Here is an 18,230-nt window from a genome sequence, read left to right as displayed (position 1 = left end):
AGCACATGTTATCTGAAATTACTTTTGTTCACCAGCTATACAGTTTCAAATCAGTTTTCAACCATGCACTTTATCATATCCAGGAATACACTAGAACCAAACTCTTCAAAAATTGATTTCTTCCTGGTTAGAATGTAAAATTAGGGTCAAAGTTCTTAATCTTTTTCTTCTCGTCATTCATTCAATTCATCTCTACCTGCAATTCTGTTTCTTTTCTCACCTGTGCAACTGTAACAGCTCACCTTTTCATTGAACCTAATAGAAATACTGGCTACAAGCTGGCAGCCCTCTGCTGTGTAGGCGATTATTATGGCCTTTGACATATCGCTCTGCGCTATTCCCACACAGGAACAGGTCAGCTATGACTGAAGGTGGTAAGAGTTTTGTACCATCAAATATCTCTACCAAATTGCAGGACAAACTTTTCTTAAAGAACCCAACCAAATCTAGCATACAGTTACCATCATTAAAAGCACAAAAGGTTACCTTTGGCTTCCAAAATGGAAAGATCTTCCATGATTTTTTGGGGTGGTGTCGTGGTTTAAACCCAACCACAAACCTCTTTTACTCACTCCCCCCCTTCTTGCCCTCCCCCTGCTTCTGGAGGGACGGAGAGGAGAATCAAAAAGAATGCAACTCCCACGGGTTGAGATAAGAACAGTTCAGTAACTAAGGTATAACACAAATCACTACTGCTACCACCAATAATAATAATGCTAAAGGAAATAACAAGAGGAAAGAATACAACACCTCAACACCAGCCGACCAATAACTCACCCCACTCCCCCCAGCCAAGCACCGACCGATACCTCCTCCAACCCTGCAGTCCCTCTACCCCTTCCGGGTCACTCCTGCAGTCCCTCTACCCCTTCCCGGTCACTCCAAGTTACATCCTGGGCATGACGTGCTGTGGTATGGAATACCTCTTTGGCTAGTTTGGGTCAGGTGTCCTGTCTCTGCTTCCTCCCGGCCTCCCCTCCTCCCTGGCAGAGCATGAGGCTCAGAAAGTCCTTGGCCAGACCAAACATTCGAGCAGCAACTGAAAACATCGGCGTTATCAGCACTGTTCCCAGGCCAAAAGATCAAAGCACAGCACTATACTAGCTCCTAAGAAGGAGAAAACTGACTGCTGCTGCTCAAACCAGGACAGGTGGCTAACAAAAAAAGCTCACAGAGTTGTATTCAGACTGCTTAGTGAATAAAAGATAGTTAAATGACGAGGTGGTGGGGTGGGGGGGAGGGAATCAACATTCTAACACAGACAAAAAAAAAAAAAAAGAGTAAAATACATATTATTTTCTGTCTTTTAACAGCCTACCATGGTTAAGGGGAAAATACATTTTTAAGGCATCAAAATATTTGATAGCATTCTTTTGAATTTCAAATTTGCAAAACTGTTTTCCTTTAAGCAGCTGAAACAGATTTCCTAAGTTTCTTATCCTCCATTTACAAAAAAAATATTCTTTTCTTGAGAGCATATTTTCTTCCATAACCCGCTCTTACTAAAATAATCTCAAAATAATCATCAGTTTGATACTGGTTGAAACCATAAGTGCTCAAGACTATCTAAAACACATAACAAAAAACTTAAACAAGTTGATTTTTGTACTATTGTACTTCCAGCTACATAAGTTAGTACGTTATCAGTAGATTCTACAACACATTATGAACATGTTTACAGTAGCAAATCCACAGTGCTGGGTGCTGCAGAGTGTTAAAGAAACCAAACTGATCTGTCAAGACTGTATAATGAACTTAAAACCATTCTCAATCACTCCTGTAAAACAGCATTCCTGATTTATATACCACTTTTAAGTGACTATAGAAATGTGTCCCAAAGTATAAAGATATCCTCCTGTTATTGTGTGGTTTTGGAAATGGATTGTAGCTAGTATTTCTGATGACTCCTTGAAGTTGTATTACCATTTCACTTCATCAGTGGAATGCTGTGTTATCCACCTCTTCTGTTACAAAAGCCAGCAATTACACCACCATCTTGAATGCAAACAAGATAGCAAATGGTATGAATGTGGAAATGTAACATGAAGGCATTACACAGGTTGTTAAGTCATATAAATGCAGAATGGCACAGCGATCATCCATAAGGTGATCTTAAGGTATTTTAGAAGTCAAGGTTTGCATCTGTCATATTTCAGTATATTTTCAGCTACTACTATTTGATCTCACAACCTATTTCACTTGTACTAGTAATTCTCAAGCTTATAGCCAATATGCATTCTTATCTCAGGTAAAAATCAAGTATGTTCACTTTCATGAGCATATCTGTGCAACTTAACCCAGAGCACTGCAATATTCTCATACTGGCAGTCAGATCAGCAGTCTACAAAAGCCAGCCTATAGCCTATTGTCTTATCCAACTTGATGCACTTTTTTACCTCTTGTGTTTGTTTCTTAGGTTGGTGCAGAGTGCACATTCACGCCCCTTGTTTTGCTTGGGAAGTGACTAGCACTTGTGGGTACTACCAGAATGACATAATGAAATAATAATCATACTTAATAATAAAACTGTGGTTTTATAGGCATCTTTATGAAAAGTGTTTTAAAAAGAAGTTTGTCCAATATGTAAAATAATGCAGGAAAGGAAAGGTGTCCCTGAAAGGAGTTCATTAGTCTCTTCTTCCTTTTGGTTGCCATAGAAACACCAGAAAAGAAATAATACTCTATTAACTTCACTTGGATTTACTGAGTTGCTTGTTCACTGCCATCATTCACCATAAAAAGAAGAATGATGTAATAAAATATTTTATGGAAAACATGTTAATAATACTACTGTCATATTTGCTATGTAAATATTCACTGAAACAGAAAGATGAGTAACATATGAAAGTAGAAATATTATCAAAAAAAGGCATTTTAATTATTTTAAAAGTTATCAAAATTCTCTTACAGTTCTTCAATTTGGAATATACAATACAATTAAAGTAATTTAAATATAGATAACATTAGGAAGAAAACAGAACAAGAGCAATCAAAAAAGAACCTATCAGATTTTCAACACTGAATCATGAGTCAGTCCTGACTTAATCGACCCTTCACGGATATTCTCCTGTTTCAGGCTACTGCAAAAGTATATGGCTATCAATAAAAGCACTTTTGCATTTGCCTAAAGCTAGGCCTGTGATTTAAATATCTTTTCAAATTTATTTTGATGGCATGCTCTAGAGTTTGTAACTCTTTTACTAAGGCTTTTTGAAGATTAGACTGCACTGCTGAAGCTGTTTCAAACAGTTTCTAATTCTGCTGCACAAGACCCTAAAGTTCTTTAAAGAATATGAATGAACTGATGGTGAATCCTACTATTGCTGGCACTTCTATGACTGAGTACTCCTTTTTTACCTACCAAAGCACAACAATAAGCATAGAATTGAATATCTAAATACCAAAATATTTCAACAAAAATAATAAACTAAAATGATACATTTTAACTGGATGTAAGAGAAGTCTTTTACCATTAGGACAGTCAAGCACTAGAACAGTTTGCCTAGAGAACTTGTGCAGACTAAGCTGGATAAAGCCCTGAGCAGCCTAGTGCCACCTTAGCTGACCCTGTTTTGACCTCAGGCTGGACTAGAGACATTCAGGTCTTCAGGTTCCACCCCAAATTACTCAGTGGTTCTGTGACTTCCACTGTGTAAATACTTTTTAAATAAACAGGAAGACTTACGGGCACACCAACTAGTGTTTTACAGGACAGAAGTTTCAGACAAGCATGGAACAGAAATAAAGAAGTACATGAGGGAGCAAAACAGATGACATCAAGCAAAAGAAATTATTTTTTTTAATTACTACCTCTTTATATCTAAAAGGGGAATAACTACCAAGTAATATTCTCAGATAAAAGATTAAGGATTAGACAAAAAAAGATATGTATGCTAGTAAATAATATATAATAGCTAGTAAATAATATAGACCAGGAGCCACTTCAAATATATTGCACAGGGAGGTTAGTGATTAAAGACAGTCAGCAAAGAGGAAAGGGATCCTCTAAATTATTTGAACAAGTATGTAGCTCCTTGCACAGCAGTGCTCATCACACATAACTACAAGACTGTTGGGACCTTGGAGATAAACGGGAGATTGGCAAAAAGAACCCTGAAAATACTGAAAGCCAACAATTATAACTGAATTATAAAAGAGGGTTTAGGCTCTAGCATAAAAAAAATAAAATAAGAAGTTCTGAATAATAGATGCAGGTGTCCATATATGAGCTTGTGAATTATTCTGAAAATTTAACTTTACAGACTTTTGCTAAGAAAAAGGTAACATGAACAGCAGAAGTAATAGCAATATCAAATTAATCAGGGAATAAGAGATGGCTGCAAACAGAGGTGTGCCAAACAATGAAAAACAGAAGGAAAAACACCTTTGAACAGCAGAAGACCTTGCAAGCAGGTCTATAGGCACAGCTGTGTTACCAGCACAACCATCAATATTTTTTAGAACACTGAAAGCAAAGGAATGAAGGGTAAGATGAAAATACCAAACAGAATGAGCAAGCAACAAAGATGACAAAAAATAAATTAAATGATTGATGGTATACACCTTGATACTATAAAGAATAAGGAGTATAGAATGGGAGAAAACAATAATATTACATCATGGGATGTATTTATGAGAAGATAATTTCAAGGCAAGGGAATAATGTACTAGTATTTTAATGATTTTTTGTTAGCATATTTATTCAGAGAAAAAACTCTACAAATTTAAATTTAAGCTTTAAATCTATAAAAAATTAGGTAAATTAATCATACTGGGGGGAGGGGGGTGGGGGTGGGGGCACAGGGAATGAGCTTCCAAAGAAGTGACCTGTTTCCCTACCATATTCTTTGCAGTACCAAAAAGGTACACAGATCAGACTATGTCCCCATTTTTGCTGCACGTATGAGATGCACCAGAATCCAGAAACACAGGCTAGACACACAGTAAGGTATTTGGAGCACATTTCAATCCTAAATTAACAAGGCAGTATGTCACAAAAGAAGTTACAGCTGCAAACTTAAAGGTGATTCTCAATATTCTTTGCACCAGGACTGTTAGTTCCTCACGGCACACTAATGAGCAGACTGAACGGGATGATTACCAAACTCATTCATGTCCTGCAGATGCTAATTCCAATCCATAAAGTGTTAAGACAATGAAATGATAAAAATAGCTGATACATGAACACTACTGAGTCCTAAGAGAGAAAAAAAATGACAACTCACTTGAAGAAGCAAACCAACCATATTACATCACTCACCCCCTGATAGAAGAACACCTGCCATAACAGCTGAATAAAGCAGCAGCAATGAAAAGGCATGCATTTTAATTATCTTTCAGATGTCCGGTATCCATGCCAATTTCATCACAACAAATTAAGAAACTTTGGCCCAATACTGAGAAGTAAGATATTGCCTTTTCAACTTAGTTTTTGCAAATCACTAGCTGTATTCAGAAAACCATTAATAATTACCAGAACTTCTGTATTTTTGTTGAGGTTTTCCACCTTTTCTTGTCAGTTCACTCTGCGGTCACTTCTTGGAATAAATTAATTTAAAATGGCTTGATTTTTATCTATAAGATTTTTATAGGATCCACTCACCTTTTCCCACTAATGGTCAGCCATCTTATTTCAACACAAGATTCACTATCAATTGAAAGAATGCTCTGGTACTACAGTACCTTGAAAAGAGATTCTCCATCAGGCAAGAGAAACTTTAAAAGCAGGCTAAAGAGATTTACAAGAAAAAGAAAAAACTGAAATAAAACGTCTACTTGTTTTGGTGATTTTATGTTCATCATTCATTAAATGAACAGTTAACTGAGGACACTTTCTTGGTTTTGCCTTAAGCACATTACCCAAACTACAGAAGCATAAAGAAACTTCATGCAGCAAAATCAGCAGGAGTCACAGTGCTATTCTCACTGAGGCAAGTTACTAATTTGAATTTAATAAAGTGTTTTTTGTTTTGTGTTTTTTTTTTTTTTATATGGTGTACATTTTAACAATGCACTTCATGCAACTATTTTTAGCTCAACAATTTTAAAGGTATACACTGTCAGTCCATTGTAATGTACAAAATGTCCAGCACAGCTGGCTTTATATTCAGTATACAGACTCTACCTTACAGAGTGAAGGAAAAACAAGACACAAAAGATATCTAAATTTTTCTCATCAGAAGTAAATCATCCTCATCCTGAAAACAAATTTTAGTTGAATAAGAGTAATGAGCACAGTGTAGGATAAATACAGAAAATGGAGTAGCTGGTACTTTTCATGAATATCCCATACAAATATATGTTCTAATGATACATACATCTGTTTTTCTCAAGCTGATTAACTGTATTAACATTGCTGTATTCATTTCCTAAGTGTTCAGATTTTCTGAGCTGGGCCAGTTACTGTACGTTGCAACTCCCATTTTTCAAATTCTGTATCACTTCTGGATACAGGAGGGGGCATTACAATTATAAACAAGTAAAACTTCAGCGTGTGTATCTTATTCACCATTAAAGCTAAAAAGAGCAATTGTGACACAACTGATTCTGTGGTTACTGCTGTGAGCAGCAACACACACTGCTCAGTAAACTCATGAAACAAATAGAAAAGGAAAGTCTGCAGGAGAATATAAAAAAGAAAAGAATGAAGTGTGTCCAAAAGAGAAAAGGCAGGGAGAAGAAGAATGAAAGTGCAAGACAGTAAAGTTAGATACTCCTAGCTTTGCACGATTACACAAAATTAGTTATACAGGCTAGGTTTTTGACTACTGCTGAGGGATTTTTCTGTTTTCAGTTCAGGATGATTTGAAGCCAATCAGGAAAAGAACAAACTAATTTCATGTATGAATCAAGTCACGCACTCGATCTTTATTTTAAGAACTGTAGATTATATTAGAAACAACAGAAATTATATATTGAAATATCCATTCACTTTGATGTGTGTTTTAGTCAGAAATCGTGAGTTAGACAAAAGTAACCCTTACTAAGTTCAGTATTGCAAGTCTCCAAATGTCCAGTCAACTAGCACTCTGAAAATACCGAAGCTCTTTGTAGGCACCTATTTAAAGCATTCTTGGCTTGCACAAAGATACTTACTTGTTTACAGTACTGAAGAACTTGGTGCTTATCTCATGCCACGCAGACTGGCAAGAAGGCTACAAGTGAAACCGGCCACTGCACACGATGAACCCTTAAGGCTTAGGCAGGGCACCATTTGGCATTGTAGTATAGAAATTTTTCAGTCAATTTAACTCCATGTTCCTTTCCTGACTTAAAAGCTTGTACATTTGTAGACTAAGGTCATTATTTCAATGATGGAAACAACTTACAGTCCTGTTAACAGCAATGTTTGGGAAACTACCAAGAGAAGTACTAATGCTCTTAACTGTAAATTAACTGTCTCTTACTTCCTTCTCCTCTACAAACTGCCTTGTCTAATTAATTTTGTCTAGCTCTTCTCTATCTGTTCTGAGTGGGGTTTTTTTATATTTTATTTCTCTGTCAAACATTGAAGATGTTAAATTGCTTCTGTGAATTTGGCTGAGGATTTTAATACTGTCACATTTTACGCTCCTTACCAGGTTTTTATATTTCCATTTTGATTTTCCTTTCTATTTGAACGTTAAATACCAAGAGACCTGAAAGAATAACCATACGGTAATACTATATTGCAATAGAGTTTACTTACTAATGTAGGCATGGAGTAGTACCTAATTAACTTATCATAAAAATAAAAAAGGATCATATTAATACACATGAGAATTACTGGATGAATGATATAATAAAACCACAGCTAGACTACTACTAGACTACATGAACATGATCTAAATGGTGTCTGAAAATTCTGGAACCATACTAAGTGAAAATAACTCATGGCCATTAATTTCACCATTCAAAGATGAAAAGTCAGCACTGGTAAACAGAAAAGCTCATCTGTCATCTGCATGCAATAGTCTGCAATTCTGTTATTATTTAAACTGTTATTAGGAATTCAGCATATAATACATGCACACTAATACACACTACTTGTTTCTCTTCCCCCCTCCCTCCTTTTCTGCTACTCAGGATTGTTTCCCAGATAACTGTTGTGCTGTCTAGTCAGAAGCACATAATGAGAGATATCCTGAGTAACTGGACAACCTGTTTTTCAGCACAGACAGGTTAATTTTTAAATGAGGATAAGCTGATGCTGATGGAGACATGAAATGGGGTCATAAGACAGTTTTCAATTATCACAGAAATAACTTTATTAAAAGCGATCAGCCAGAGTAGGAATGGTATCTGTGCACTTCTCCACGTACCAGTATCTTACAGCTCCTGCAAAAGAAAAGAAAAGGAAGTACATGAAAAAATAATTTAGTGCTCTACATAGCACATGATCAATTTTTCCACACTGCTTACCCTTTTCCTCTGCTTCCAGCAATTACTGGCAGGACACTGTCTCTACTCATTCTAGGCATAGAGGACACAAAGTTATAGCTCACTGTCAGAAACATCAATTTTTCTACAGAACCATAATATGCATTACAAGCACACCGCCGTCATGGAACATTTATTGTGATACTTACCTTCTGCTTTCTGAATCCTTGCATCATTTACTGAATAAAACTTGATATTTACATAACACCTCCAAGTAGGAGAAGGACGAAGTAACACCAGTTCACTGTGGCTGCATAAACATGGCACAGCTCAGGCATTTGGAGCCTTTTTTTCTGGTAGCAAGGTAACTTCAGTACACAGTAAGCAACTTTCTACTAACAACGCTCCACCCCGTAATACCTTAAAAATGGATTCCACATTCATATGGGCACGTCTGGATTGTACTTACTACTTGGAAGCCTCCTCCCAGATCCCCTCTCAATTGGAGATAAAAACTCTCACTGGTAAGTCTTCTGGCAGCTCTCTCTACCACCACTTGTGACACGCAGGTATCGCTTTTGTCCTGCTAGGCTCATTTTAGTAGCATACAATATGTGCAAGTCATTGTACATATCTTCTCATCTGGTTAAACTGCAGCTGAGCCCGAACAAGACCAAGAGTAAAATCTCAACTTTGCAAGTCATTAAATTTCATTAACGTACCTGTGTGGTGTCAGTTTTAGCAATTCCTCAACCTCAGCAAAGCTTTTACCTAAATACCACATTCAAAATGCAGGTTACAACACTGACTGGGTAAAAGGTCACATTTAAATACACAGCTGTCTGTTCAGTGTTTATGTCATCCAATTACCTGTATGCCATGATGAAAAGTGTTTACCTCTGAGATACACCAGCCATGCAGAAACCTAGGACACATGTCAAATCCCAAACCAGAATGTACATACAATTTACATAGACAAACATACATATAGCAAAGCCCCTCTGTATGCAAATGAGATGCTGTGTCCTCAACTGAAATTCAGCCTTGAAGCACAGATCCTTTCTCCCCAAGCTGACAACAGAGCATGAATGTTCTTGAAACCATCACCCTACAGAAGAGGTTCGTATCTGGCAATAGGTTTCAAATGGAAACTTACCTGGAGGTTTGTATCCATTTTTAAGGTTTCACAAATTCTTTTTTTCTAATCCACAAATTACTCCACACTTTGACCTTCCTAGTACCCCATGATCAGCACATAAGGATACACAGTACACGTTCACATTGGCTGTGACAGACTAATGGTTATACGTAGCATTACCGATGATACACACCCACTTTGGCAGACTGACATCTGCGTAATGCAACTAGAGCCCTCCCAACTCAGCCCCCAGCAAAACAGGGAATAATGGATCAATTCTTGCTTTATAAACTTGTCAACATAGTGTTTTTTTTGTGTGTTTTTTTTTTTTCTTTTAGTTTCCATAAGTTTCATAACAAATGGTTAATAACTTTTGTTCCTAAGAAGAGCAGAAAGGAAAATGGAGAGAGGAGGTGTCTGGCCTCTTCTCCCAAGTAACAAGTGATAGGCCAAGAGGTTAATGGCCTCAAGGTGCACTGGGGGAGCCTTAGACTGGATGCAGGGAAAAAATTCTTAACCAAAGAGGCGCTCAGGCATTGGAATAGGCTTCTCAGGGAAGTGGTGGAGTCACCATCCCTGGAAGTGTTCAAAAATGTAGATGACGCCCCCAGTGACATGGTTTAGTGATGCACTTGGCAATCCTGGGGTAACGGTTGGACTTGATGATCTTGAAGGTCTTTTCCAACCCATTCGGTTCTATGAACTTCAGTTAGAGAAAGCAGAAGAAACCAAACACAGAGGAAGGTCACCAGAGTAAGTTACATATATCAACATTATTTAATAAATTTTTTGCACACAGTTCACAGCATTACTATTTTGATAAAGCACTACAAGCAATTAACAGCACTTATAAGTTAACAGCAGAGTAAACTTTTAAGCTTTTTAAAAATTACACAAATTAATCCAACCCAGTTTATTGCCAATACAGAAAATGCAGATAAATTGGGAAAAAGACATACCAATAAAAGTACACATGGTAGCACTGAAACAAGATGGTAGCTAGGCCACAAAACAGATAAATCTCTCCTTCCCATAAAGCAAAACATATCTCCCAAACTGAGCCAAGATGTTGTAAGGCAACCTGCAACATGTTCAGCAGGTGCACGTTGACTTTCACTGAAGAGATGAGTTTTACTAAACAGATACAACAACTGGCAGAACTTCCTCCAGCCCCTGAGGTATCTCTGCTTCATCCATGACTCTTATAGCACACAGACATCAGCAGTTTCTATAAGGCTCTCTGTTCTGGTGCTCATGTCTCTCTTTGCTAGAGATGACTCTTCTTACCAGCTAAAAGAACCCCACGGAAAGTTTTGGAGATGTAAAGCCATTTTAGGCTTCAGGATACTATCGTTATTTTGCAGCTTACTTAAAAAGGACAGGTATTTCACAAGGCAAACAGAAAGACAAGGTCCCAAGAGCAAAGTTTTTACTGAGTTTGAAAATGTAAAATCAGAAGAAGGTAATGAAAATTTGGGGTGACATGAAGCACAAAGGGATTCAAGGAGCAATAACAATGGTAGTAAACATTACAAGTATCAATGCCTATCATAATAGCCCTTCTTAGTTCTTCAAGAATTTACTGAAGGAGTAAATATTTATATATTTATTTATAATGATATATGAAGATGAAATATTTTAGATGCTTATGATTAACAATATAATTATTAGACAGATATGCTTTGATAGTACAGAAGGATGATTGTGATCAGAATCTCCTGCATAAGCAGGAGCCCAAAAAAGGTCAGTGTGCCATATTACCAGAAAATGATCTGTTTCATATTTTAAAAAAAGGAACTGAGGGAAAACTGAACTTTATTTTTAAACATATGTTCTTTAGAACACGTACATTCTTTGCTCATGTAATTGAACATTCATCCTCTCTTCCACTGAGGACAGCAGCACTACAGGGTTTTTGTAACAGATAAGGGCTGCTAAACAGTAACTAAGGCTAGGACCATCCATGCAAACACTGGTTATTTATCTTCATTGTCTGTTTGCTGCTACAAGACGTGTTTCAGAGGATAGCTTACTAGCTGCACATTCTGTGAGCTGTGAAGGAACTAATGAACTTAGCCTTTTGTTTTCTTTTTTTTCTTCACAAAGAGGAAAAATACTAAATTGTTGCAGTTTTGCTTACGCTGCCCATCAGCAAAACCAACTTCTACCACTTGGAAAAATCAAAACGCATCTCTTGCAGTGCATGACACAAGGTCAGAGAGTCAATTTAGTTAACCGGATCAGGTATTCCTGGAGTCTTAGGCATACAACTGGCTTAGCACAATGAGGAGGCAGTGACAATATTAACAAATTCTCAGAATATGGAAAACTGAATACATTTCACATTGTAATCTTTGCAAGGAGATATATAAATTTTAATAGGATCTCATTCTTGAGTTACTTTATTGCTCTGTTCAATTAAATAGTATTTAATCATTAACCACTTACAAGGATATTATATTTCATTCATACTCCACTGACTCCAGTCAAACTGCTCTGCTTTTTCCAGAAAAGATAACTTGTTCTAAGGAAAAATAGTTATTTCCGGTGTAAGGCCTAAGTATCAGCAAGGTGAAAGTAGCAACTAAATATAGCAACTTTATTTAAATATAATAAATAGAGCAAGTATTATTTTTGCAGTTCACACATGGGGAGATTCAGGTTATCACATCATAATTGCTTACACCATTGATACTGGTTTAACTGACAAGCAGCCTAAGGATGAGGACGGTTTCATGTAATGACTATTTCCACCAAAACTGTAGCAACCTGCCTGTTGCACTTTCTTAAGGCATTTTATTTTCAATTGTGCCCATTGTAAATTAATGCTACAGAACAAAAGATAAAGATCCTGGATCATCAGATTAAGTGGTGTAGGTCTATCGCTGAAATAGTCTTGTTTGTTCATGTGGTGTAGCAGGTTATTCCAATACTAACTCACCTTCACATTTTATCCCTTAACACCTTAACTCTACTCATTCTTAGTGTAAGAAATAAGTAAAACTGATGACTCCTTATCTTGGGCACTGACTCTTCACCCAGAACACTTATGTCCAAAGATCACCCTCAGGCCATTGCATCTCCTCGAATATGGCAGTTAAAGCAACAATTTCACGGCATGAAGATGTCAGTATCCACAACTCAGCTTTCAACTGCTACCTGTTGCATCAAAGTAACCTGGTCACCCATGTTGGCTATCACAAGATATTTGGCTTCATCATCACATTCTGTATCAGACAAAAATAAACCACTCAGCTCCAAAGTGCAGTTAACCGTCTGGGTCAAAAAACTCACATCACCATGCTATCTAAATGCTAACAGTACATCACTTAAGTCTTCTCATTGAACAAAAGCTGCTTCTTTCAACCTCTTTTTTTACAAATTTGCTGCCTCACATGAGCATTACCAACACCCAGTCTGTTTTTAATTGACAAACTGTTAATAAAAGTAGATTTCTAGTTTGTAGGAACATTGCAACAGCATTTACTTACCTTTGTGTTGGAAATTTAAATAAAATTGCATGTATTATCATTGGTGAGACACTGGGAACCATGCAGACACGTTCACCAATCCAGACCAGGTGTACTGTGCTCCTGCACGAGCAGTGCATTATTCTCCCACGCACTGCTGTGCTCTCTTGCAAGGAACCAGGGAGCAAAGGCAGGGAGGCAGCAAAGTCTGCACCCTCTTGTAAGGAAGACATAAATTTGTATGTTATACACTACTGAAAGTTATTCCACAGATTGCTAAGGAATCTAAATGCAGAAAGCCTGACAAAAAATTATTGTAACTGAGAATCTAAGGCACGGAGAGATTAAAATATCTTGCCCAAAGCCTTTTCCAGAAGATCACACCAGAGGGAAATTGAATCTAGCTCACACGAGTATCAAACACAAGACTTCTTTCTCTTTTTCTGTTTCCCTGAGGTACTAGAAAGTGTAAACCATTTCCTTATCACCAGAAATTTCACAAAGCTTGGCCACTCTGATCACAACACTTAAAATTTTTAAGGACATACTATCCCTTGAACACATACTTGGCTTTAATTTAAGAAAAGTTGCACCAGCATACATCTGAACATTGTTATGTTTGAAACGTTTTAAAACAGATATGCCACCTTATTATCCCTGCATTTAGCTCTACTACACATACAAAGAAAGAGACACTGTAAAACAAAACCAATAACAATACTAAAGTTATCAGGTATTCATGTCTGAGAAAGCACAATAGTAAGTGTTGTATGGAACATAACCTGACATTACCTGACAAAACGTGAAGAGGGTGTGAGAATATAACAGTGGTTAATACAACAGTCAGTGTAGTAGATAAACTGAATGCATAACTGTTGTTCAACAAGTCTTGCATGTGACAGCTAAGGATCTGGTATGAAGTGGATTTCAACAGGTAATGAAAAAGCAATGTACACAGCCTTTAACTGCTGAGCTCTGGAACTGGCTGCCACAGGAGATTGTGGAGGAAGACAGTTTATCAAGCGGTTCACAAAATCATACAGAATTCAGAGAGAACAGACCCCCAACAGGATCTCATGTACTTCCCTTGGCAAATGTACATTAAACTAGATATGTAGGTAGTGTGCATCTCAACTGTCCCCTGGAGCAACTGTATAGACAGGTGTTCCCATGTACACGCCATTTTAGCTCTACCTACTGTGGAAGGAGTTCAACCTTCCTTGGGAATCCAGGCTTGGATGGTTTTCTGGCAAAATATCTGGAAAATTATGATGGGAATGGAATTCTTAAGGCAACTAAATCCATAAATGCAATGAAAACATTCCAAAGAGTTCCCTGGATCACATACAAATAAGGCTAAGCTCTGCAGCATCTATATGCTGCTATTTTCCATAACTGGAAAATGCTCTTCCCACTAACTGCAATTATTTTCTATAGCACAGAAGTAAGCTCATGGGAGAGGCTTTGCATGAGTGGCCCTAATTTGATAAGTATATTGTCACCTGATCTCTATACAGGGCAGGGATGTATCCTTTGCTATGAGTGCAGTAATAATTCTGTATGTGCTTACACTTCCAAAGTAATTATTCCAAAAGACTGGAGGAGGTTTTAAGAAGCACAAACATATCACTTTTGCATATGATTCTGCTTTTTTCTAGCGCACAGAAAACCATCTCGATCCTCATTTTAGACTGCTGTCTTAATATTTACAGGCTTAAGACAGAAGATTTCATTAGTTTCTCTACCATTAAGATCTGTTTTAATATTAAATAAGACAATCAGAAAGCTACTCATCTAAGAAGACAGCCCTGAGCCAAGACTTCAGGGATTGGCTTTATTTCAAGCTTTAAAGAGGTGGGGGAAAAAAAAAAAAAAAAATCAACAAGAAAAATTAAAATGCTCATAATAAAGTTAAAATAATTCAGCTTTGCCTCCTGGGTAACACTTCCCCACTTCCTATCAAAGACTCACTCTAAGTACCCTATATATATTCCTTGTTTCTTTTATGTATATGCTTGTCCTTCAATTTGTATGCCTCAAGACTTCTGCATACAATTTAAGTTAAGCAGTAAAACTGGGATAGATGCAGAGCCTTTATAGTAACCATTTTCCAGTTGTGCTTGTCTATTTAAGTGTGTGAAAACACTTGCATCAATTCCACCAGTACTTTTGAAGTTTCATATAAAGTGAAGCGAAACACTAAACTTTTGGAGACCACAGAATGGCTCTCTAGAGAGAACTGTTCTCTAGGGATAACTGTACTCTATGAATACCACACAAGTCCAAAGCAGCAGGAAAAAAATTCCTCAACCTGCTGGCTATCCTCCTGCTGATGCAGCCTGCCACACAGTTAATACTCATCACCATATTGGTTTCCTGACAACTTATAATCAACTTGTCAACAAAAGCTCCGTATCACCAATTACAATGAGTAGGCTACCATATTTTTAATTTTGAAATCTAAAAATATAAGTAAAACTCAACATAGGGAAAGGACACGTTGAAAACAATATTTTTTTTTTATTACTTTGACATAAATTTGCAAGTTTTTTATTACTGGATTTTTCAGCCATATTTAATGATTCATGCAAACTGTTTTTACAGAAAGGATACACCAGTTCACTAACTCTGCTAAAAACATACCTTCGCTTCATAGAGGCAATTACCTATGTTCTCTGCAAATGACCAGCTGAGAGGTGAAGCAGTGACCATTTAAGCCTATCATTGCATCATTTTTTCCTTTCCAAAATTACAAGAAGCAACTATTCACTCCTGTGTTAGCTTTCTCCTAATTTGAAGTTAACTTATTTCACAGAAACACAGATATTTGTCCTTTTTCTTAAAAGTGTCCCACTGGTTTGTCTGTTAAAAGCCAATGAAATTTTTTTTATTAAACAGTTACATTTAACATTGTAATCAACACCAAATTCTGAAGGAAAAAAATCATCTAATTAAAAATTTAATTTTGTTTATATGCAAACAGACATGAAATCTTTCAAAAAATCTCATATAAAATATTATTCCTCAAATCTCATTATATAGCCATATAATATTTATATTATGTTTCATTAAACAACAATAAAATACCAAAACAACATTATATAGTTTTTAAGCCACTTGGCAGTGAACAAGAAAACCCCACCAAAAACCTTCATATAACTTCAAATGTAATCAGTAAGTATAATAGAAGCCAAATCCAAAATCCACTGATGGAGGTCATGGGAGTCTTCCCATTAACTTCCATGTGCTTTGGGATAAATATGAGCAAGTAGAAGGAGGAGAAATTAAAACTTACCCATGAATTCAATTCCTAAATGGTCTGCTATACCCAAGAAAGCATGTAAAAGAAAGAGGAAAAAAGAACAAAAATGTTAGAAATAGACTAAACTGCAAATTTCACCTTTATCATCACTGGTAGCATTCAATATTTATATGGCAGAGCTGCAGAACACAATGTGGGGTCAGCGCCCCATTGTGTGGCTACTGATAAAAAAGAAAAGCAGAACTCTGCTCTTTGAAGGGCAATCCTAAGACTTGAATATAGGACACTGAGCTGTCACAGACAGAAGTGTATTTGGCAAAGGACGTGAACGCCTTTACTCACTGTATTTATATTTGACTTGAGTGTCTCAAGCCAGCTATCTACAGGAATTTCATTTTCTTTTTCTCCTGAAACTCCCCTTTCAACATGCTAACTACTATCATTACTTAGGTTCTCGCTTTCATTTTCTCTGACAGAGATCAAAACCTAAAGAGATGAATGGAAGGCTTTGCAGAGTGTTGCAGCTCTCACTACAGCACACTTGCACCCAATGTGATTGCAAAACTGCTATCTCTCATGTAACAGAAAATCTGACTTCAGGAAAGAGCAGCCATGTTCTCTACTTAGCCATCTGACTGATACGATGCAGTCATTCCAACACATTTAGAACTGAAGCTAAAACATTAACATTTTTAGAATATTGACTGAATTTACCCCATGTGAGATCAAAACGTTCAGGACCCTTTTTCATTTGACAAGTTAGGGTATACATCTCTAACAGATGTTTTAGTGCAAAGTAGAATTAAATTTATATAAAACTTATTAATTTTTAAGTTTATAGAAAGAATGTTTAAGTTGATAGGCAGTTATAGAATAACAAACTTTCCATCCTGCAGGGACAGGGCAACAGAAGAAATGCTAACTGACTTTTCAGAACTGAGTGTGTAAGGAATAGTAACTTCAAGTCCAAACTGAAACTGTGGAAGGCTGTTCAGAAAGACTGCAAAATGCAGTTCTGTTTCACACAAGACATTAAATATTTTGTTTTTCCAGGGGAGGTAATAATCTGCATTACAAAGAGCAAAGAAGATTTTTTCCCCTTTAAAATACAATAAAAGCAAAATACTTCCATTGTGTCTATCTTCCTTTCAGTTTACAGTTACATTTCCTTAATACAGAACAGATTAATACATGATTTTGCCAAAGTTTCCAAGAGCAGTGTATGCAGAGGAATGCAGTAGGGAAAGAGCAGGAGTGTTACAAGAAAGACAGAATAAGACTGATGTGTTGGCTTGTACGAGGTGCTAGGAGGTACTACTGGGAGCTGTGTGAAACACTCAGTCCCATTAACTAATGTACTGCAATTTTCAAAAGCCCACTTAAGAATGATACAGAAAAGTTAAAGGAAGATTTTCCAACATAAACATAGAAAAATAGTTTTAAATTTGTTATCTAATGAATTGTCAGCTCTGGTACCTGTGATGAGAATGTGAAATATTTGGGTTTCTGTTGAAAATGCTGGGAGTGATTTGCCTTTCGCAACCTTTGAATCCTTCCAGTAGAGGGCATTGAACATCAGCTTGCCCAGCTCACTCAGAATACAAAACTATATAATAGTTGCTAAACTCGACATTTATTTTTGTTCAGAAGACCCAATATGCATTTCAAAAGAAAAGAACATAAGATGATGATATGTGGTATAAATATCTTAGCAGCGTGATGTTAGGAAAGACACGTTATGCAAGTCTAGTGACACCCAAATGAATCTTTCTTTTTGGTATTAAATACATGACTCAGAATCATACATAGATGTATTCCACATTACAATCTTCCAATTCATCTTCTTGCATTCATGTATAAGCATCACGTACAAACATCCCTGGTACATTTGACAGGGATGTAATTTTTCTAAGAGCATGAGATCAGAAATATCAAAACTGCATTCAACATACTATATTCAGTGATTTGTAATTTGGTTTTTTATTCTTTAATTTTCTCTACC

General features: G+C 36.6%; 1 protein-coding gene across 2 annotated transcripts in view; it reads right to left on the bottom strand.

Annotated features, from left to right (window-relative positions):
- The window catches only part of NRG3 (neuregulin 3), a 419,575-nt gene that overhangs the window by 56,379 nt on the left and 344,966 nt on the right, over positions 1 to 18,230 (bottom strand). For both annotated transcript variants that reach the window (XM_065670778.1, XM_065670779.1), the window contains one exon: positions 16,262 to 16,288. In XM_065670778.1, coding sequence (XP_065526850.1) covers positions 16,262 to 16,288 — 27 coding nt within the window. The remainder of the gene's footprint in view (positions 1 to 16,261; positions 16,289 to 18,230) is intronic.

Source organism: Lathamus discolor, chromosome 3 (assembly GCF_037157495.1).
Source record: "Lathamus discolor isolate bLatDis1 chromosome 3, bLatDis1.hap1, whole genome shotgun sequence".
Classification (NCBI taxonomy): Eukaryota; Metazoa; Chordata; class Aves; order Psittaciformes; family Psittacidae; genus Lathamus; species Lathamus discolor.
This window is presented reverse-complemented; position numbering and strand designations above follow the sequence as displayed.